The following is an 18,946-nucleotide window of genomic DNA, read 5'->3' as shown; positions in this document are numbered from 1 at the left end:
CGAGTCGAAGTCCCTTCGCTCCGAGTCGATCCTTCCTCGAAAGCTGCTCCGAACGACGACTCGAGGGATCCAATCCTTTCCTAGAGACGGGTAAGGGAGACAGAACGGTTGAAGTTGGTTGCGAAGAGAGAGGAAGGTCGAGACAGAAGAACGTCAGTCTAGTTCGAACGTCGAAGAAGGAAGGGAGATGAAAGCAAGCTCACGAGTGTTGTTCGAAGCAAGAGATTCTCAACAGTCGAGCTGAGAGGACCGCCAGAAACAGAGTCAGGAGTGGTATGGCGTATTAGAGGCTGCTAGAGAGGGGGACGAACCAGAGGATCGACTGCCATGGCGAGATGGAAGAGGGAAAGGTCAGCGTTTGACTTCGAAAAGGAGAGATGAAGGAGACGATGGACGAGCGAGGACCGAACGAGGAAGTCTGCTGGTTCGATAAGAAACAGAGGAGTTGATGGTCAGCAGAGGTCGAAATCTGGTCGCGAGGTCTAGGGATGTGGATGGGACGTGGATGGGAAGGAAGGAGGGAAGGAAGGATGGTCGGAGAGGGAAGGAAGTCGATGATCGAGCTCTCTCAGCTGTCAGTCAGTTTCCTGACCCGAGACTTCACCGCGAATCTATAAAAATCCACACACCCATCAGCCCATCAGGAGAGAGTCCGCTGCAGAAAGAACGGAGAGTGGGCGAAGAGAAGAAGAAGGAAGGTCGCCCGCTCGCTTCCTTCCTCCTTCCTTCCCTCCGTGCTCGAGCCCATCTCGACAGCCTCAAACCTGCCATCCAGAGCCCAAAACCTCCACCAGGGGAAGTCGTACCAGCGAGACTCATGGAGGAGGTCGAGAAAAGTTGATAGACGAAATATGGAAGGAGAAATGAAGACGAACCACTTCCGCTCCAGCGTGTGAGCTCGCAGAGCACTGCTCCTCCTTCGACTCCTCCATCCACGTTGGAAGGGGCCGAGAGATCCAAAGTCGAGGGTAAAGTTGTCACTAGGATGGTAAGGTATCGTCTTGTTGAAAGGAAGAGGGACTTGGCGAAGAGGAGAAGGAAGGGGGAGGGGATGTCGATGCGGTTGAGGGGAGGATGACGAGGAGGCAGGGAGGGAAGAGGAAACGCAGGCTTCTGGTCGTCAAGCAGCCTCCAGCAGCGCGTACAAAATTTTCCCATGGCTCTCAATAGAGAGTATTACGATGATACTACTACTCTCTGAAAGTGTTCTGATGTAAGGGAAGAGGGAGGAAAGAGAAGCGTCGCCCATCTCGTCGTCGAGGACCTCCGAGTCTCTCGTTTGTGTGAGGATGAGCGTAGGGAGAGGTTGAGAAAGTTCAGGAGGGATCAGCAGATGGTTCGCGGGATAATCGGGTGCTTTCGAGAAGAGAAGGGGGTGTGAATCCAAAGGTGTGTCAAGATAGAGGTCAAGGGAGAGGAGGCAGACGGCCTCCTTTTATAAGAAACGAGAGGCTCGGACATCGAAACCCAGAGCCCGGGCAATAAATCAGTAAGTAGAAACGTGTAGAAATTGCTAGACGGCAGAGAGAGAGGTGGAGGCAGAGAAAGGAGGGTCGAGTTGAGAGCGAGACGCGACGCGTCGAGCGGCCGGGCTCAGCTTCTTAAGGAACGCCCGAGAGAACACGAGAGTAAGGTAGAAGAGTAAAGAGATGGAGAAGCATATATAGAGGAGACATAGAGGACTATTTAAGCGAAAGGGAAGGAGCAAGGGTCATTCAATGACAGTTTGTCTCAAAACCTGACAACACGAAGGTCCAGAAATCTTCTCAAGGCGACCATGTAGCTTTCGCTGACCGATGAGTATAGCTCTGGACGCTGTAGCCGCCGAGAAGAACACTGAACAGAAGAAAACTCGTGAGAAACCGTCCTGGACGAGACGCGTCTGGTCGAGCGACCGTTCGGAAACCGCTTTCGGTCGCCCGCAGCACTGCTACAGTTCACTTTCGGTTCTGAAACTGCTCAAAAACCATGGGAAAACTGTTCAAGAACAGTTCTGGACCGTTTTTGGGTCCTGGAAGGTTTTGGGACCGTCAGGGACCACTTTTGAACCCGACAGGAACCGATCCTGAACCGAACGCGAACCGAATTCGAACCGTCTCTGAACCTCAAAACTGTTCTTGAACGGGTTTTGTTCTAGTCTTGAACGGTTTCTGGGTTTCTTAACCGTTTTAGACTGTTCCTCCCCGGTTTCTGACTGGTTCTTGGTCCGTTTCGACCTCGTTTGCATACGGGTTTCAAGTTTTTGAACGGTTTCGGACGCGTCGCAGTCTCGTCTCGAGCTCGACCTTTATCCGTTCAAAAACCTCCAAACTGTTTAGAACCGTAATGAACAGACCTCGAACTCTCCAAGAACTGTAACATATGCTATATTATCCTAACGTAGCCTACTCAACGGGGTCCTGGTTTTCGTACTTTCCGGCTATGTGAGTCGCAATTCGAGGAGGAGGAACTTGATCTGAGAGGAAGGGAGCAAGCTTGGAGCTCAAGAAACCTTCAACCACCACCACCATTGAGGCCTTCCCGGTTTCACTTCAGTCCCTCTTCTTCTCCCAACTACCGATGTTGCTCTCCCTCCCAAACGAGCTTCTTCAACAGATCGCCTTTTACCTCGGTACGATCCCTTCTGTTGGTCCTCCCTCGACTCTCCTCCCTCTTCTTCTCACCCATCCCACCCTCAACGACTCGCTCTCTCTCGACAAGAACCCGTCCCTCTACGAGCAGATCTTCCACGCAACCTGGGATACGGACGCAATCGGTCGACGATTTGGTGCAGACGTCCTGGGGGACTCGACCAAGGCCGCGGGCGAGCTTCGAGATCGGTGGGAGCTCCTTCACAGACTCAGACGAGCTGCTGAGGAGGAGGTTCCCATTCAGGAAAGGGGAGGAGGACTCCAGGGGATAGCAGAAGATCTCATGCAGGTCTTCATGATGTTGACTGAGAACGGTAAGTTTTTCTTCCCTTGCAAAAGAAGCAATCAGCGTCGCTTCGGCCTCCTCCTTTCTTTCTCGTCCGCCTTGCCGTCCTGACCTTTTCGTTTTCTTGTCCTTCTCTAGATGGTCGAAACTTGGGACACCTCCTCCTTTGGGCGTGAGTATATGCTCTAAGAGTTCTTCCATGCTGTCTCGAAGCGGAGATACAGCCGTGAGATGACTGGAAGAAGCTGACCGACGTTTCTCCATCCTCCTCGTCCCTCCCCTCCGCCTCGGTCTCCCTCCAGCAATCTCCCTGGAATGCTCCTCAAGTTCCACCACGAGATCATGATTCCGATGGCTCTTCAGCCTGGGTACCCAGAGGACACCGCGGACAAAGCTCTTCACATCACCATCGCGTACTGGCTCGACGAAGCTGGTGAGTCCCTTCGCGTCAGAGGCTGATCTTCTTCCTCGTTCTCTCGACTTCTCGCTGACCTTTCGTTCTTGTTTCTACTCCTGCAGCCTACTTCATGAAGCAGAGGAACTACACCGCTCTGTCTTCTAGGGATGACGACAACTCGTCCTTGGAAGTCGAACAGTTCTCAGAATCGGCGGCACAAGTCGACGAGAAGATCTTTGTTACGCGTCCTTTCGCTCTCGCTCTTCACAAGGTCAGTTTCCCTTTCCTCTAGACCGTTGGAGCTACATATGAGATGCTGACCGTTGTCTCTTTTCGTCCTAGTTCGACGCCTACTTTGCTCCGTGGACCCATCGCAACCTCCCTCTCCCTGCGTCCGTTCGACTTCCTCCGCCCACGGATCCTTCCATTCCAGTCGACCCTCACCTCGCAGATCTTCGACCCAAGAAGCGTGCTGTTAAGATGACTCGTTTCAATCGAGAATGGAGCATCTGCCCTCCGTGAGTCCTCGTTTTCTCGTTTTCTCGACGCGTCGTTCTGACCTTTCTCCTCATCATCTCTCCTCAGAATCCTCACTCTCTCGGCCTCGATGGGCTTGATGAACCAACTCGACCGAACCCCATGCGTCGGAGGTCTCTCAGCCTCAAGCTCCAACTCGTCCACTGCCTCCCTCGACTTCCTCTATCCCTACTCCTCCACGCCTTCTTCTTCCGCCGGAAAGGCGTTCGTCGCTGAGCCTGCTACCGAGACCTACCTTCGGAAATCCCTTCCTCTCGTCAATCTCCCTTCGACGTGCCACGATCTCGACGTCAGGAGGTTGCTGGAGTGCGGCGATCCTTGGAAAGGAGGTTTGGACGCGTTGTCGTTCCGAGGCAAGATCGAAGGGAAATAGTGAGTCTGCTGTTTTCGCATCTCCTTTCGCAAGACTTTGGGCCTGACCTCAAAACCTCTATTCCTTCGTCCAGCCACGGGAGTTTCTCGTTCTTCGATTTCGCTGGTTATCGAGAGATGTTGTCTGGCGCCATGCAAGTTCTTTACGAGGGTGAGCTTCTTTATTCCTCGTCTGCGTCTTTGGTCTTCGTTCATATGCTGACTTCGTTTCCTCTATGGCCTCTTCAGGGACCTTCGGTCAGCAGAGCCAGGAGATCATTCTATCGGAACGCTTCGTCCGCGTGCATCGCTCCGTGCAAGGAGGAACGGGACCTCTCATCAACGCCGGCTTCCCTCTCCCCGGATCTCCACTTGATCCTTTCACGCTCTGCTACTCGAGGGAGGAGGAGGAGACTCCCGAACCTGAAGGATCCGAGTTCGTCAAGGAGATCTTCGTCGATGGAACCGGACGGAGCGGATGGGGTAACTTCAAGCTCACAGGGAGAGTTCGAGCATGGGACGGGATGATCAGCTTGGTAAAGGAGTACGTGGTGAGTGAGGTTCCGTCATGGTCCAATGCTCGCGACATCGGTGTGCTCGAAAGAGAAGCAGGAGTCTTTGTGAAGATTGGACGCGACGAGCTGACCTCTTCTTTTCCCTTCTTCAGACCCAGGACTCGGCTGGAAACGAACCTATAACTCGGGGGAAATGGTTCTACAGAGGCTACGTCATGCAGGATTCTCGTTTCGTTGGTTGCTGGAGGGATTGTTTCACCGACGAATCGTTCAGAGGTTCGTCTCCTTCCTTCCCGCTCTCTCCCTCGGTTTCTTCGGGCTTTTGATTGACGCCCCTTCCATTCTCTTGATCTCGACAGGCTACGAAGGTTCCTTCCACATGAGGAAACAAGACGAACGCTTCGTGGTTCCTCTCCTCTCCTCCAACTCCCACAACTCCTACGGTTCGTCGGCGTCTTCTTCTCAACGTCGAGCGCCTCAACTTCAATCGAGCGCGTCTTACGTGTGCTCGTGGCCTGAAGACGACAACCAAGCAGGTTAGGTCTCGTCTGGGACGTGCCCCTGACAATCTGAAGAGGCTTTTCTGATTCTTTCCTCGCTGTTTACTTTTCTCAGCCGCCGCCGACTCGGAGGAGCTTTGCGAACGGTCCTCGTCGCCTCTCGGCCCCCACCCACCTCCCACCCTCGTCACTCGAAGCTCTGCACCCAATCCCAGTGGCACTCTCAGCTCCATCAACTTCTCTCAAGTCGCCAACCACTGCATCGGCCCAATCTCCACCTCGTCGTCGTCGTCGTCCTCTGGAATTTCCGTTCCCGCTACCGCTCCCTCCTCCTCCAGCACCGTCGTCGGTCTCACGGGAGACATCGATCCCACGGTCCTTCGAGATCTTCACCACTCTGGTTTCCAGGAGGAGCTGAGCTCGGGAGTGTTCGGTGGCAAGAGGAAGAGGGACGCGTCGCCTGGGAGCGGGAAGGGAGAGGTGGGAGGATCGTGCGTTGAAGAAGGGAACGGCGAAGGGTCGGTAGGATTAGAGAGAGTGGTGGGGTACCTCCAGGGGAAAGTGGAGTCGGGGAAGAAGTTGAGAGAGGAGGGACGCTCGTGAGAGGGAACGGTGTCGCCGCGTTGTTGTTTTTCTCATTCTCGCTTCTCGCTGTAGACTCTTCGTCTAGTTCTTGCTTTCGTTGTAACTTGTATTCTCAACCTTACGTCTTATGAAAAACTTCAACGACTGATTAACCCTCTTGCGGCTCCCGATTTGCGTCGAGGCAGGGGCAAGCTCTCGTCTATCGTCTTCCTTTCCCCCCACGCCGTCGAGTCTTCGTCGGAGTCAAGTTCGAGAGCGCCTAAGAGGCTACCAAAACGACCTGAAGGGAGAGATAAATCAACGAGGAGGGATGACTGGAAACGAGGGACTTTCGAGCGGGTCAGTGCGAGAAAGCATCAAACGCAGGAAAATCCAAGCAACTCGAACTCACCTCGCCTCGTCGTTGGCGTCTCCTTCTCTATCCTCAACTCCTGTCCGCTCTTAGAAAGATGACACTGAAGGCTGAAATGGGCTTGAGTCCGCTTGGGATCGATGATGGCCTGGGGAGAGGACAGACAGAACGAGTACGGTTGTCGAGGGTCGACGCGACCTTGAAAGCACGAACGAAGAAGAGAAGGCCAGCGTTTAGATCGAGATAAGGAGCAAAGAAGGAGAAACACTCACCCGGGGAAACATACGAGGTCGATGGAAATGCGGAGGGACCATCCGCTGCTGGAGGTGGTGATGGAACGCTTTGAAAGAGGAAGAAGACCCGTCAAAGGAGATTCCGGGTCGTTTGTGGCACGTTGGATCCTAGCCTCCCCCAAAAGCTGTCTCGAAAGATATCTGAGAGAATGAACGACTACAGAGGTCAATTGAGAGTCGAGTCGTGGTTGAGAGGACCGGTAGATCGAGTGAAAACGAAACAAAGACACAGAGACTTTTTCGCTTCCCAAGAATCCTGAACTCTGGCAGAGCGCCGCGTATTTTTGCATAGTTAGAGAGCACAGACGTACAGCTGAAATTTGGAGAGCAAACACAGCACCCAAGAAGTACTCCTTCTTTTGTTTAGAGAGGTCCGAACTTGTGGAACGACGCGATCAAGGCGACGCGTCTCTGCCTCGGACGCGTTCCACCTTTCCCCTTCAAGCCCAGCACTCGATCCGCCTAAGCAAAGAAAGGTCATCAAAAATCAGGCGCGTCTACGAAAAGAAACCGAAAGTCGTTACGAAATCAAAAACATGCAAGAAAGCTCCTCGTCTTTTTTCCCTCATCACCGTCCCCTCCCAACCCAGACCTCGCCCTCTACTCCCACCCCCTTCACCCCCAACAACCCGTCGTCCTCTTGGTCACCCTCTCCTCCATCCTCCTTCGTCAACCCCTCCACCCAAACCCTCACGTCCGCCTTCCCCTTCACGCCCGCCAACGCTCCTCCCTTGATCAAAATCTTGCCCACGAAGTTGCTCAGCTCGTTCGGCCTCAGGATCTCGAGGGGCAAGTCCTTGAAGTCTGCTAGGACGACGAGGAGGAGAGGGTTCCCCGAAGGGTGCGAGAGGGTGGTGGCTGGGAGGGAGGAAGGAGGTTGAAGGCGAGCGAAGGGGACGTTGGTGGACGTAGGTGGGGGGACTGGCCCGTTGAAGATGAAAACTGAAGAAGGAGACGTAAAGGGGAGAAAAGCGTGAGGAGTGAGACGAGGACCAAAAGACGCGTCGACGACGAAAACGAAACTCACCATCTGGTCTGACCCATCTCACTTCGACGCCCACTCCTCCCTCTCCAACCAGACTCCCGGGAACCTCCACCTCCGCCACGACCGTCCCACTCGCCAGGATCTCCTTCCCGTCCTGCGTTCCAGCGATCTTCATCCCTTCGATCGTCACGCTTCGGATGAGTTTGATCGGAGGGTCGGCCGGAGGGATGGGGAACGCGAGAGGAGTGAAGGCTGAGATCAAGCTCGAGATCTGAGTTGGTAGGGAGGAAGGGTTGGATGAGCAAGGTGGGAGATGGGTGAGAATGACGGGTAAGGGGTGGGAGGAGAGGTAGGATTGAACAAAGGCTGCGAGAGGGGATTGAGCCGAGGAGGAGTTCGAGGAGACGGTGCTGTTGCTGAGAGAGAGGAAGAGCGAGGTCATCAAGTCGGAGGAAGTGGAAGGAGGAACGATGTATCCGGAGACTGAGACGGTGAGGTTGGGGGAGGAAGGGTTGAACGCGATGGGATGGGAAGTGACGATGGCGATGCGACTGCTTTTGTTGCTGGTTCCCTTCAACGAATCCTCCTCCACTCCCTCGTCCTCCTCCTTGGGAACAACAACGCCCACCTCAAACTCCACCTCAAAAGGGAACTCTCCCGTCATCCCGAGCAGGATGTTCGGCGCCGACGCGTGTGCTTCGAGGAGGAGTTGAGGAGGAGATCCGTCGGAGGTTGGAGGCGAGCGACGGACTTTGTAGGAGTCCAGATGAATGAGATCGGTGAGAGAGGTTGGAGGTGGGTAAGGGAGAGCTGGGATTCGAGGGACTGGAGGTGACGAGGGTGGCGAAAGAGGGGAAGAAGAGACGAGGGGAGGGGAAAGACGCGTCAGAGCGAGTAGAGCGAGAGAGGGAACGGAACTCGAGGGACTGGGGAAGGAGAAAAGACGATCGTCGAGGAGGTATATTAGGTACGAGTGTGGGTATGGGAGTGTTCGATTCGTCCAAGATCCAAGGACGGAACGAATCGAGAGCGACGGGAGACGAGAAACAAAGAAAGCGAGATCGAAACTCACTCGGCACGACCAGATCCATCTCTACTCCTTGTTTCTCTCCTTTGAACCTTCCCAACCACTTTCCAACTCCACCGATCTCGATCTTGTCCATGACGACCTTGACTCGGACCTTCTGCCCTGCCCAGGATCTCTTTGCGAACTCGAGGAGTTGTTCCGGGGGTGCGAGGACGGTCACTTGGAACTGGAGCGTGAGAGGAGTCAGCCAGGAAGAAACGGGATTGGGAGGGAAGATGGGCGGTGTTCCCGAGTGGAGCGACGACGTGAGAGGGAGGACGATCCTGGACGGGGAGGGGAGGAGGGACAAGAGGGGACCACCGTCGAGGGAGGACGACGACGAAGGAGAAGCGTAGAGGGTGAGAGGAGAAGGGAAATGGATGCAAGCGACCGAGACCGTGTCTACAAAAAAGATTGTTTAAGCGGAAGCAGATTGAAAGTCAGTTGTGCTTCTATAGATGAGAAGAAGACCGGAGACAAGGGCAAGCTCACCGACTCCTTTCCTCCCTGTCCACTTCTTGATCCCATCCCACCATCCTTCTTCCTCCTGTTCGAACCCCAGAGCTGCATCCGTATCGACGCCTACCCAAGCCTTCAACTCGACCCAAACTCCATCCTTCTCTGTTACGTTCAAGACCCTAACTTCCTCTGGACCTCTCCAAACGAACCCTTGAGCGAGTTGCTCCTGATTCCTCCCACTCGCTTCCGACGCTAGAGACGACGCTACCAGAAGGAAGAAGAGGACCAGGACGATTAAGAAAGTGAACAAGATGTACACGATCGTCCAGAGGTGAGGTTTGAATCCAAGTCGAGAGGAAGAAGACAGGGAAGGGGGTCGACTGGAAGGCGAGAAGGAGGAAGGGTCGCTGAGTCGGACTCGAGCGTTCCTCGCTATCGAAGGAGGAGAAGAGGAGGAAGATCCAGAGGGGAGGAGAGGAGAGGTTTCCGTAGAGCGACCTTTTCCTTTGTCTTTGGGCCGAGATCGAGTAAACATTTCGTCGAGAGAGAGAGGGAGGGAGTTGGGAGAGAGAGAAGGAAGGAAGGAGAGATCGAGCTCGAGCTCGCTTCGTTCGGATCGCCCGGGAGCTCGTCCTATCAGCGCAACAGGAATGCTCTTGAAAAGAATTTCTTGCAAAGTAGACGGAAATGGGTAGTATGGTATCTATGCAATGCAAATGGGAGCTCTAAGTAGATCTATAGTGACTCCCTCGAGCGAAAAGAGGAGCGAGGTCGTCCTCCCCTCTCTCCGCCCACGTTCGCGACGCGACGTCCTCTCGAAGAAGTAGATTCCGCGCGAGGGTCAAAGTGGACTACAAGCAAGATGGAGCGGAAAAGAAAGTCAACTGTCAGTTCATCTTCTGAATATGGAAGGAAACGAAGAACGAAACGAGACTCACGTCCTCAATCGCAACTCGCCTAAACTCCCATCTCCTCAACGTCCACCAAACTTAGCCCTTCCTAGCAGTCCCAGACTCGATATCAGCCTCGAAGTTGACCTCCGAGCGACCAGCGAGGGATGCGACGACGACGACGTTGAAGGAAGAAGTCGAACCGACGCGTCCGTTGTCAACCTCCTCCAGTCGAACCGATCCAGCGACGACGACGACGAAAAAGTCGAGAACCGCCTCCTACTCTCCTCCAGCCTCCTCACCGCCTCCTCGTTCTTTCCTTCCTTCAACCTCCTCGCCGTCGCAGGCGGCAAAAGCGGCTGTGGTTCCAAAGCCTTCAACACGTCCCACGACAACATCGCTTCCTCCAACAGCTCCTCCTTCTCCTCCACCCCGTTCTCTGTCCCTTCCTCGTCCCTCCCCCTCAGAGTGCGCTCCCTCTCGACTCCAACCCTAGCCAACTCCTCCAGCTCTCCGGCTCCGAGTCGATCCTCCAACGCTTCCACTCCGAACCCTATCCCTCCCTCTGCTTCTCCTCCTTCTGCTTCTCCTCCTCCTAGCGTCTCCTGAACGGCATGTCCCAAATCTTCCACCAACTCGCCTAGCCCTCCTGCACCACTCAAACCCTCTCTCGAACCCATTCCTTCTCCCTCTCCCACCTCCCACCCCTTCCGATCCCGCCTGCCACCCTCGACAGCAGCACGGATCCTATCCTCTTTCTCCTTCTTGTGCATGATGTCCGCCTGGACGTCGTAGAACCTCTCTCCCTTCCTGAGCGCGAACGCTTCCGGGTTGGATATGGCGAGAGCGTAGAGGGATTCGAGGAGGTTGGTCTTGTGGTGTTCAAAGAGGTACGACATCTTCTGTTCGAGGACGGGAGCGTCGATCGGAGGACGGTAGCGGGGGGTGAATCGACTGGGAGAACACAACACCCAAAGAGCAAAGGGAGGAAGAGCGAGGTTAGGGTGTGGTAAGTTCATGAGAAAGAAGAGAGAGAGAGACAGAAGGAAGGGCAAAAACTCACTGGTTCCATTCGGGAGAAGACGGAGATGAAGAAGTCGAAGCAGGAGGAGGAGGAGGGAGAAGAGGAGAAGGAGCCTCGTTCAGTTCGAGCAGCGGTGTGGGAGGAGGTGGGGGAAGGAGAGGGGACGAGGAGGCCGCGGATCGAGGGAGGTGGACGCTGGCGTCCCGAGGGGAGAAGGGACCTTCGACGATGGAGACAGGTTCCTCTTGGTCGGCTTCGATCTCTCGGATGATGTTGGACCAGCGGTAGACCTGCGAAGATGGGTTTCGAAGTTCCTCGACGCCGGAGAAGTGGTGGCCTCCGAAGACGACGATGAGGTTGTAGCCGCTGCAGCAGAGAAAACGAATAGGTATAGACAGAAAAAGAGTGGTCAGGAACGGGAGGGAGGGGGGTGGGTGGGATGAGCTGGGCGTGATGGAAAGGAAGAAGGAAAGAAAGAAGGAAACGCGTCGAGACGGGACGAACCGGTTCTTGAGCGTGTTGAGAAGATAGGAGAAGTCCTTGTCGCCAGAGCTGAGAAAGCAAAAGAAAGGAGAGGAAGCAAGTGAGTATCCGAGAGGCAAAGAAAAGACGGCGAGAAGACTCACATGAGGATGAAGGTCGCCGGAGCAGGCACGTCCATCGCGGCCGTCAGCATCTCAACGAGCAGCGTATGATCCACCGTTCCCTTCCCCAGCCAACTCGGACAATCTCTCACTTCCACTCCATTTGCTGCAATCCTAGCTCGGAAGGTCGGTAGGTTGTCCCACTTTGGAAGACGAGGCGAAAGAAGGGTCAGTTCTCGACGCGACTTTTCGGAGTCGAGAGCGAAAGAACGAGAAAGGACGACGGGACTGACAGCGTGGATGGTTCGAGTGTAGTATCGAAATATGTTGATAGGTCCCAGAGGTGAGAACATCGAGCGAAGTTTACGGATGACGGGACCGGGGTTCTGGGAGGACGCGTTGGAAGATCGAGAAGAGGGAGGAGAAGAAGTGAGCTGCTCGTCGATGGAGAGGGTAGACGAAGAGAGGGATAACGAACGGAAACTCACCTCCTGTCCACTGATGTTACAGTTCTCCGAATCCCAGAAGATCATGACCGGAGGAGGAGCAGAAGAAGCGACGCTCGGTTTCGACGACGAGGCAGGCGAAGGACTCGACAAGGACTTGGACTCCTTTCTCCTTCCTTCTCTCTTCCCCCTCCCAGCACTCCGTCTTCCCCGTCCCTTCTCAGAATTTAACCTGGCTTCCAGCTCTGTCACCCTTTCCTCCAGCATCCTCTGCTTCTCGTCCCTCTCGTGCTGGGTTGCTTCCCTCCTGGCGAGAGCCCTGTCGACGTACTCCGAGACGGCTCGAATCTCCTCGATATCCTTCTCAGCATCGTCCAGACGTTTGATGGTGTGCTCCTTGACGTGAAGGTGCTTGACGGTGTTGGTGAGATGGGTAGCGACTCGCTCGATGTAGTTCAGACGACGAAGGATGTGTCGAGAGTCGAACGCTGTTGGAGCGGGTTTGTGAGGGGCGAAGGGGTAGGCTGAGGTTGTAGAGATCGGAGAGGAGGGTGGACGAGGTGGACGAGAGGTTGAAGGGCGAGGTTCGAGGTCGAGGGAAGGAGGAGGAGGTGTTGAGGTCGAGGTTGAAGAGCGATTCAGCGTCGGTGAGGAAGACGGCGCGGCTCGAGGATAGGTTCCCATGCTGGAAGAGCGTAGATGCTGTTCTAGATGGAGCGTCCAGGCCAAGGGGGGAGGGGGGACGTTCAGCCTCGGAGAAGGAAGTAGGGAAGGGAGAAGGGAAGGAAGCGCGAGCTCACCAAAAACTGGACTTCTCTTCGTTCGATCCTCTTGAAGACGACCTGGACTTCGTCGGACGATGGGAAAAGCCGATCGAGGGTATCCAACCGATCAGAAACGGTTGTCTAAAGGCGAAAACGAAAAAGAGCGAAGCAGAAGGAGGGTCGTGGGTTGAAGGAACTAGCGGAAGAGGTCTTCGTTTTCGAGAAGAGCTCGAGCTCAACATTTCAGCCTCCCTTGTTTTCCTTTCCTTTCTCACACATTCCGAAATTAAAGTTGGAAAATTCTCAATCCTCGTCACTCATCAACTCAGCCAACTCCCTAGCTTCCTCCTCAGTCATCCCACCGTCCAACAACCCTCCTTCCTCGCTCTCCTCCGCCTTCTTCTCCAGTTCCGGAGGAGGGATCAACAGATCTGCCCAAAGAAACCCAGTAACACTATCGTCAGCTTCCTCTTACACACTATTCGAAAGAAAAAGAGACAGAGTATTCACCCGCCAGCCTCCACCTCCTGATGGTTCCATCCAACCCCGAACTAACGACCCATTCCTCCTTCTTGCCCTCCTCCTCCCTCACCCATCTCCTCAGTCCCATCACCTCCGCGCAGTGACCCTCGACTTCCCGAATCATCCTAGCGGAGGACTCTCCTTGTGAGAGGTCCCAGATTCGGATGTGCTCGTCTGATGAGCCGGTGAGAAGGAGCGGCGGAGTGAGGTGAGGGAGAGGGAGGAGAGCGTGGATGGCTGGAGTTGCGTAGGTCGTTAGAGGGTTCGGGAGGGCAGAGGGAGTCGGAGGCGAGGTGGGAGAGGTGAGGGAGTGAAAGTGAGCTGAGGTGTCTGCTGAGGCTGTAGGAGCGAAGAAGGGAGAACGGTTCAGCTTCCAAAAGAAAGGAGAGACGACGCGTCGAAGAAGACACGAGGAACGAACAGCTCCAGATTCCCTCTTCGTCGACCCAGAGATCCGTGACGACGGTCTTGTGCTCCACCAGTCTTTCAACCTCCTTAACTACTACCTGATCGTCCACTTCCTTGACCTCCCAAACGACGATTCTTCCCAGCGAGTCGCCAGAGTAGAACCTGACCTCTCCTCGCTCCGTCTGCAACGCTGAAACGAGCTTCGTGACGGGTCTCGTATGAGTCTTGAGCGTCTTCAAGAGAGGTAGGGCTTCCGGAGAGGTGAGAGCTGAGGTGAGGGAAAAGATGTGTATGGCTTTATCGGAGGAACCGGTGACGAGAAGAGGGTGAGGGAGGTGAGGGAGGACGAGGATCGTTTTCAGGAAGTCGGTGTGGGTTGTGGTGGAGGAGACGAGGGTCGCAGTCTGAAAGGCAAGCGGTAGAAGAGATGTTAGAGTCAAACGAGCTAGCTGAGGACCAAGGAAGGATTTGCGAAGAGAGTGATGGAGAGGGAAGAAGAGAGGGAAGGGAGGTCAAAGCTCACCTCGGTGTCCCAAAGACGAATCGACTTGTCCCACGAGCCCGAGAACATGAGATGCCTAGCAGGAGTCTCCTTGGTAGCAGGGACGTCCCAGAAGGCTAGACAGGTAACGGGTCCAGTGTGGCCCTTGTAGAGCTGAAGCGTCTTGCCCGTCTGTTCGAAGCAAAGGAAGGAGAGGTCAAGGTCAGCCTTCTTTTTTCTGTCCATCGACAACGGCTCGCTCCTTCACATCCCTTCCTGTCAGAACAGCAACGGACCTTTAAGTTCATCCTCCTCAGAGAAAACCCACTCTCTGCCGTCCAGCACTCGTCTCCTCTTACTTCCATGGCGAGAGGTCTCGAGGTGACCTTGATTGGATCTCCGAGTGCCTTTGTTCGTTCAAGCTTGAGAGCTCGACCATCCTCCTTCTCGAGTTGGGCATCCGTCTTGAAGAGATTCGAAGAGTCGTTGGTCTGCATCCTGGAGAGAGAGACGAAGAGGGGAAAAAAGGAGGGAGAGGAGAGGGAGGTGCGGTTGAGGTCGTCTTCTCTTCCTCGAACCCCGAGCGCGTCGAAAGCGGTCTTCCTTCGCGACCGAATCTGTCGCAGGTCCAGTATCGCAAGAGTGCTTCGATGAAGGTTTCTCCGTTCATCAAAGACTCGTCTAGTATCTGAACCAAGGCTCGAAGTTCAGCCCGAGCTTCGGAACCAGCCTCGTTCTCTTCCCTCGCGACGGCAGGCTCACAATCTTCTCCTCTTTGAAGCTCTTCGTGAGAATTCTCTCGGAGCTTCCATCGAGCAGATTTGATCTGGAAGTAGAAGTGGATGAGAAGGTAACCAGAAATGTCAACAACTTTTGTTGTTGGAGCTCATGAAAGACGCGTCCTGGTGAACCGTCAAACCTTCGAATTCAGCGAAGCGCGAGAGCTCTCCCAAACCACATCCTCCTCCCCTTCTCAACAACATGCCAAAGTACATCCTCGTTTGTGGTACGTGCATCTTGATCTCCTCTACCTACTGGAGTCATCAATTAACCCTTTTCCTTCTCTCCTTCATCTATGGTTGTCCTTCTTAGGTGGGGTCATCTCGTGAGTCGCCTCCTTCCCTCCCCTCCGTCTCCTTTCCTTTCCTCGCCACCACCTCCCTTTAAAATCATCTCGAGAGCTCAGAACTGAACCTTTGCATCGTTCACATGTTGATTGTTAAAGGGGTATCGGAAAGGGAGTCATTGGTGAGTTCTGTTCCCTACCTTTGAGCTCTGAAGAAGGAGGGAAGGAGAAATCGAAGCTGACCTTTGAATCCTTCCCCTGCCTTCTCTTCCTCCTTTCCACCCTCCTTCTGCGACATGAATCAGCTTCCTCGACCGGTCTCCTCCTCAAGACTACTGGTCTCAAGGTTACCTCCATCAAGATCGATCCCTACATGAACATCGACGCTGGAACCATGGCCCCGACCGAGCACGGTGAGTTTTCGAGCTCAGGCGGCAAGCGGTCGAGAAGAAGGTGTTTCGATGGAATGGGATGGCTTTGGGAGGCAAAGTGGAGCTGCAGTAGGAAGGGTTGTGTCCTTGGGACAGTTGAGAGGGAGAAAGAAGGCTTTGGGATGTTGTTTGGTCAAGGAGGAAGGACGAGGGGGGCTGAAGGAAAGAAGTCGAGCTCGTGAAACTGACTCAACTTCCTTTGTCTCCTCCTCTTCCCCTTCTTCCTCTCTTCAGGTGAGGTCTACGTTCTCAACGACGGTGGAGAAGTCGATTTGGACTTGGGGTGAGTCTTCTCGCCCTCTTTTGCTTCCGGAAATCTCTTCTCGACAGAGCTGACCTTCGCGTCCAAAATCCCTTCCTCCCTCCTTCCGCTTCCTCCTTCTCCTTTCAGAAACTACGAGCGATACCTCGACGTCACCCTTTCAAAGGAGCACAACTTGACCACCGGTAAGGTCTACCAGCGAGTCATCGAGAAGGAGGTCAGTCAACTTTCTCTGTTTCTCCTTGTCCTTCCAACCCGTTTCGCCCGAGCTCACTTTTTCGACCTTTGCCTTCTTTCAGCGACGAGGAGACTACCTTGGAAAGACCGTTCAGGTGCGAGATCCGCAACTCTCCTCACCTGCAGGTTCCAAGTCCAGCTCTGACAACGTCTTTAAACCTACAGATCATTCCTCACTTGACCAACGAGGTCCAGGACTGGATCGAGCGAGTTTCCAAGCTTCCCGTCGACGAGACCGACGAGGAGCCTGACGTCTGTATCATCGAGGTTCGTCTACACTCCCTCTTCTGCCTTGAGTACGAGAATAAAACTGATTTTCTATTGGGTTTCTACAGCTCGGTGGAACCGTTGGAGATATCGAGTCGGCTCCTTTCATCGAGGCCATGCGACAGTTCCAGTTCCGAGTCGGCCACGAGAACTTCGCCGTCCTTCACGTCTCTCTCATCCCCGTCGTCGGTGGAGAGCAGAAGACCAAGCCTACCCAGGCTACCGTCCGAGATCTTCGTGGACTCGGTCTTTTCCCTGATCTCGTTCGTCCGAAGCTCTCGTCCTTTCCCTCCCTCTCAGCTCGACGAGGCTGACTTCTTCTGTTTTTGTTTAGATCGCCTGCCGATGCGAGAAGGAGCTCGAGCGGTCAACTATGGACAAGGTCTCGATGTTCTGTCACGTCTCGCCGGCTCAGGTCATGGGAGTTCACAACGTCCAGTCGACCTACCACGTTCCTCTCCTCCTTCAAGACCAGGGACTCGTCACTTACCTTCAGACGAGGTTGAACCTTTCCTCGATCGACGTCGGAGACCGAGGAAGGGCGAGGGGACAGAGCTTGATGACTAGGTGGAAGCAGTTGACTTCTGGGTGAGTCTTTCCGTCGCAATCCGTCGAGGCTGAAGTTGGAGCTGACTTCGAGCTTCGAACTTCCTGCATCTTTTCAGACACGATCGACTTTTCGAGACCGTCAGCATCGTTCTCGTCGGAAAGTACACGTCGATGCAGGATTCTTACATGTCGGTCGTCAAGGCTCTCGAGCACGCGTCGATGCGAGTTGGAAGGAAGCTCACCATCCAGGTTCGTCTCTCTCTCCCCTTCCCGACGCGTACCTCCGGAGCTCTTGGCTGACCATCCTTCCCTTCTTCTGATGTAGTGGGTTGAGTCCTCACATCTCGAGCCGGAAGCTCAGCACGAGGATCCTGTCAAGTACCACGACGCTTGGAAAGCTCTCTGCTCCGCTGGGTTCGTCCTTTCTTCTTCCCTTCTTTCACAAGTGTCGACTAAAGCTGATCTCGATCACTTCATTCCTTTCTCTTCCAGTGGTATCCTGGTCCCTGGAGGTTTCGGAGTTCGAGGAACCGAGGGAATGATCGTGGCCGTCAAGTGGGCTCGAGAGCACAAGGTTCCTTTCCTCGGAATCTGCCTCGGAATGCAGGTTGCCGTCATCGAGTGGGCTCGAAACGTCTGTGGAATGGCCGGTGAGTTTTCTCTTCCTCGTCTCGTTTATTCATCGCGTCCTGAGCTCACTAGAGCTCTCCCTCTCTCTCTTTCAGACGCCAACTCCTCCGAGCTCGATCCCAACACCACCCACCCTGCCGTCATCTTCATGCCTGAGATCTCTAAGACCCACCTTGGAGGAACCATGCGACTCGGTCTTCGACCTACCATCTTCCAACCTTCGACAGAGAACGCCAAGATCCGTCGGCTGTATGGTGGAGAGGAGACCGTTTGGGAGAGGCATCGTCACAGATACGAGGTCAACCCTGAGCTGGTTGAGAGGTTCGAGCAGGGAGATGGGAAGAGCACGGGAGGATTGAAGTTCATCGGACGAGACGAGTCGGGTCAGCGAATGCAGATCTTGGAGATGGACGGTGAGTTTTCGTCTTCGTTCCTCTTCTTCGCGTCGTCGTTCCTTTGCTCACTTTCCTCCTCTCCCTTCGTTCCGCTTCCAGACCACCCCTACTTCGTCGCCCTCCAAGCTCACCCAGAATTTTGCTCTCGACCTCTCAACCCTTCCCCTCCCTTCCTCGGATTCCTCGCCGCCGCTGCTGGTCAATCCATCCTCGCCGAGCACCTCCAGAGGAACGAGAAGGAGTACAGGCCTCCTCACCCGGAATCCAGCAAGACTCTCAGGAGCCCGGTCGAGGCTGCCGATCCTGACGTCGAGGCCAAGATCGCTGCCGACGTCGCGAGGGCCAACGGAAGGGAGTGAAGGTGTCGACGAGGAGGGAGAGGGAAGGGGAAAGGGACGAAGTCGAGGAAGGGTTGATTCGTCGTTCGGCTTTTGGGGTAGAAACGGAGGTTAGGTTTGCCTTCTGTTCCTTTTTCTTTCCGGCTAATGCTCATGCATGCTCTAGATCTGTTAGACATGGAGGGTCGTAGGGGAGGAGGGAAGGAGTCCGGTCCCTCTCTCGTCGCGACGTGGTGTTTTGTTTCTGTACTTTTTGGGCCCTTCTCCTTGCTTCGTATTTTTATGCATCTCATCAACGAAAATATCGAACAACTCTATCAGACGATCCTCCCACGAAGTCTTTCTCTCCGACTCTAAGCTGGATATAGACGACGCGTCTAAAAGAACCTGTTTGTCTCGAGACGATCTCAGCCAGCTCGAGCTCGAAAGAGAGTTCCTCCCTCCAACAACGTCCTTCCCTTTCCTTCCTCCATTCAGCTCCTTTCTCCCTCTTCCCACCCTTTCTCCCCGCCTCAGGAGTGGCCTCTGGTCGCCTGCTCTACTCTACTCGTCGTTTTCAATCCTCAGCGTGGGCTAGATGAAGTTCCCTTTTCGACCTCGTTTTCCAAGAAGGTTCACGTCCCTTCTCTTCCCTCTCACCCTTTTCGCACTCGTGAGTACACCTTCGCACGCTTTTCCTAGCTTCACAACTATATC

General features: G+C 54.5%; 5 protein-coding genes across 5 annotated transcripts; 2 read left to right on the top strand and 3 right to left on the bottom strand.

The window, feature by feature from the left end:
* Positions 1-2,372: 2,372 nt before the first annotated feature.
* On the top strand, positions 2,373-5,096 carry BDY24DRAFT_385069 (uncharacterized protein). Its single transcript, XM_076639910.1, has 9 exons — positions 2,373-2,944; positions 3,055-3,088; positions 3,219-3,349; positions 3,436-3,584; positions 3,656-3,831; positions 3,899-4,222; positions 4,297-4,373; positions 4,451-4,752; positions 4,869-5,096. Exons 1-9 carry the CDS (start codon positions 2,560-2,562, stop codon positions 5,040-5,042), a joined length of 1,752 nt encoding a protein of 583 aa, XP_076498095.1. The 5' UTR covers positions 2,373-2,559; the 3' UTR covers positions 5,043-5,096.
* Positions 5,097-7,627: 2,531 nt separating this feature from the next.
* On the bottom strand, positions 7,628-9,522 carry BDY24DRAFT_22680 (uncharacterized protein). The gene is made up of 2 exons (XM_076636598.1): positions 8,990-9,522; positions 7,628-8,899 (listed from the first exon to the last, which is right to left on the bottom strand). Exons 1-2 carry the CDS (start codon positions 9,489-9,491, stop codon positions 8,073-8,075), a joined length of 1,329 nt encoding a protein of 442 aa, XP_076498094.1. The 5' UTR covers positions 9,492-9,522; the 3' UTR covers positions 7,628-8,072.
* A 112-nt stretch (positions 9,523-9,634) lies between these two features.
* Positions 9,635-12,904, bottom strand: BDY24DRAFT_385060 (NYN domain-containing protein). Its single transcript, XM_076639909.1, has 8 exons — positions 12,701-12,904; positions 11,943-12,602; positions 11,748-11,840; positions 11,497-11,657; positions 11,375-11,422; positions 10,910-11,236; positions 9,895-10,800; positions 9,635-9,807 (listed from the first exon to the last, which is right to left on the bottom strand). The coding sequence occupies exons 2-7, from the start codon at positions 12,582-12,584 to the stop codon at positions 9,930-9,932; spliced, it is 2,142 nt and encodes a 713-aa protein (XP_076498093.1). The 5' UTR covers positions 12,585-12,602; positions 12,701-12,904; the 3' UTR covers positions 9,635-9,807; positions 9,895-9,929.
* A 46-nt stretch (positions 12,905-12,950) lies between these two features.
* Positions 12,951-14,694, bottom strand: BDY24DRAFT_385057 (WD40-repeat-containing domain protein). Its single transcript, XM_076639908.1, has 5 exons — positions 14,372-14,694; positions 14,118-14,267; positions 13,608-13,998; positions 13,175-13,525; positions 12,951-13,095 (listed from the first exon to the last, which is right to left on the bottom strand). Exons 1-5 carry the CDS (start codon positions 14,570-14,572, stop codon positions 12,968-12,970), a joined length of 1,221 nt encoding a protein of 406 aa, XP_076498092.1. The 5' UTR covers positions 14,573-14,694; the 3' UTR covers positions 12,951-12,967.
* A 338-nt stretch (positions 14,695-15,032) lies between these two features.
* On the top strand, positions 15,033-18,552 carry BDY24DRAFT_385054 (CTP synthase). The gene is made up of 15 exons (XM_076639907.1): positions 15,033-15,081; positions 15,168-15,180; positions 15,301-15,323; positions 15,447-15,554; positions 15,807-15,855; positions 15,964-16,051; positions 16,134-16,166; positions 16,237-16,338; positions 16,407-16,601; positions 16,673-16,926; positions 17,004-17,136; positions 17,213-17,301; positions 17,380-17,537; positions 17,613-17,930; positions 18,012-18,552. Exons 1-15 carry the CDS (start codon positions 15,057-15,059, stop codon positions 18,269-18,271), a joined length of 1,848 nt encoding a protein of 615 aa, XP_076498091.1. The 5' UTR covers positions 15,033-15,056; the 3' UTR covers positions 18,272-18,552.
* Positions 18,553-18,946: the final 394 nt, after the last annotated feature.

The sequence above is a fragment of the Mrakia frigida genome, assembly GCF_051309035.1.
Source record: "Mrakia frigida strain ATCC 22029 unplaced genomic scaffold BDY24scaffold_10, whole genome shotgun sequence".
NCBI lineage: Eukaryota > Fungi > Basidiomycota > Tremellomycetes > Cystofilobasidiales > Mrakiaceae > Mrakia > Mrakia frigida.
The sequence above is the reverse complement of the archived record's forward strand: the minus strand, read 5'-3'. Positions and strand labels throughout refer to the sequence as shown.

Coding starts and splice junctions, on each gene's coding strand:
- BDY24DRAFT_385057 (XM_076639908.1), bottom strand. CDS start 14,572: ATGCAGACCAACGACTCTTCGAATCTCTTCAAGACGGATGCCCAACTC. Junction 14,268..14,371: donor TGAGGAGGATGAACTTAAAG/GTCCGTTGCTGT, acceptor TGCTTCGAACAG/ACGGGCAAGACGCTTCAGCT. Junction 13,096..13,174: donor CAGGAGGTGGAGGCTGGCGG/GTGAATACTCTG, acceptor TTCTTTGGGCAG/ATCTGTTGATCCCTCCTCCG.
- BDY24DRAFT_385054 (XM_076639907.1), top strand. CDS start 15,057: ATGCCAAAGTACATCCTCGTTTGTG. Junction 16,167..16,236: donor ACCTTGGAAAGACCGTTCAG/GTGCGAGATCCG, acceptor TTAAACCTACAG/ATCATTCCTCACTTGACCAA. Junction 17,302..17,379: donor AAAGCTCTCTGCTCCGCTGG/GTTCGTCCTTTC, acceptor TTTCTCTTCCAG/TGGTATCCTGGTCCCTGGAG.
- BDY24DRAFT_385069 (XM_076639910.1), top strand. CDS start 2,560: ATGTTGCTCTCCCTCCCAAACGAGCTTCTTCAACAGATCGCCTTTTAC. Junction 2,945..3,054: donor CATGATGTTGACTGAGAACG/GTAAGTTTTTCT, acceptor GTCCTTCTCTAG/ATGGTCGAAACTTGGGACAC. Junction 4,753..4,868: donor GCTTGGTAAAGGAGTACGTG/GTGAGTGAGGTT, acceptor TCCCTTCTTCAG/ACCCAGGACTCGGCTGGAAA.
- BDY24DRAFT_385060 (XM_076639909.1), bottom strand. CDS start 12,584: ATGGGAACCTATCCTCGAGCCGCGCCGTCTTCCTCACCGACGCTGAAT. Junction 11,841..11,942: donor GTAACATCAGTGGACAGGAG/GTGAGTTTCCGT, acceptor GCGTCCTCCCAG/AACCCCGGTCCCGTCATCCG. Junction 11,658..11,747: donor ACACTCGAACCATCCACGCT/GTCAGTCCCGTC, acceptor CGTCTTCCAAAG/TGGGACAACCTACCGACCTT.
- BDY24DRAFT_22680 (XM_076636598.1), bottom strand. CDS start 9,491: ATGTTTACTCGATCTCGGCCCAAAGACAAAGGAAAAGGTCGCTCTACG. Junction 8,900..8,989: donor GACAGGGAGGAAAGGAGTCG/GTGAGCTTGCCC, acceptor TCTTTTTTGTAG/ACACGGTCTCGGTCGCTTGC.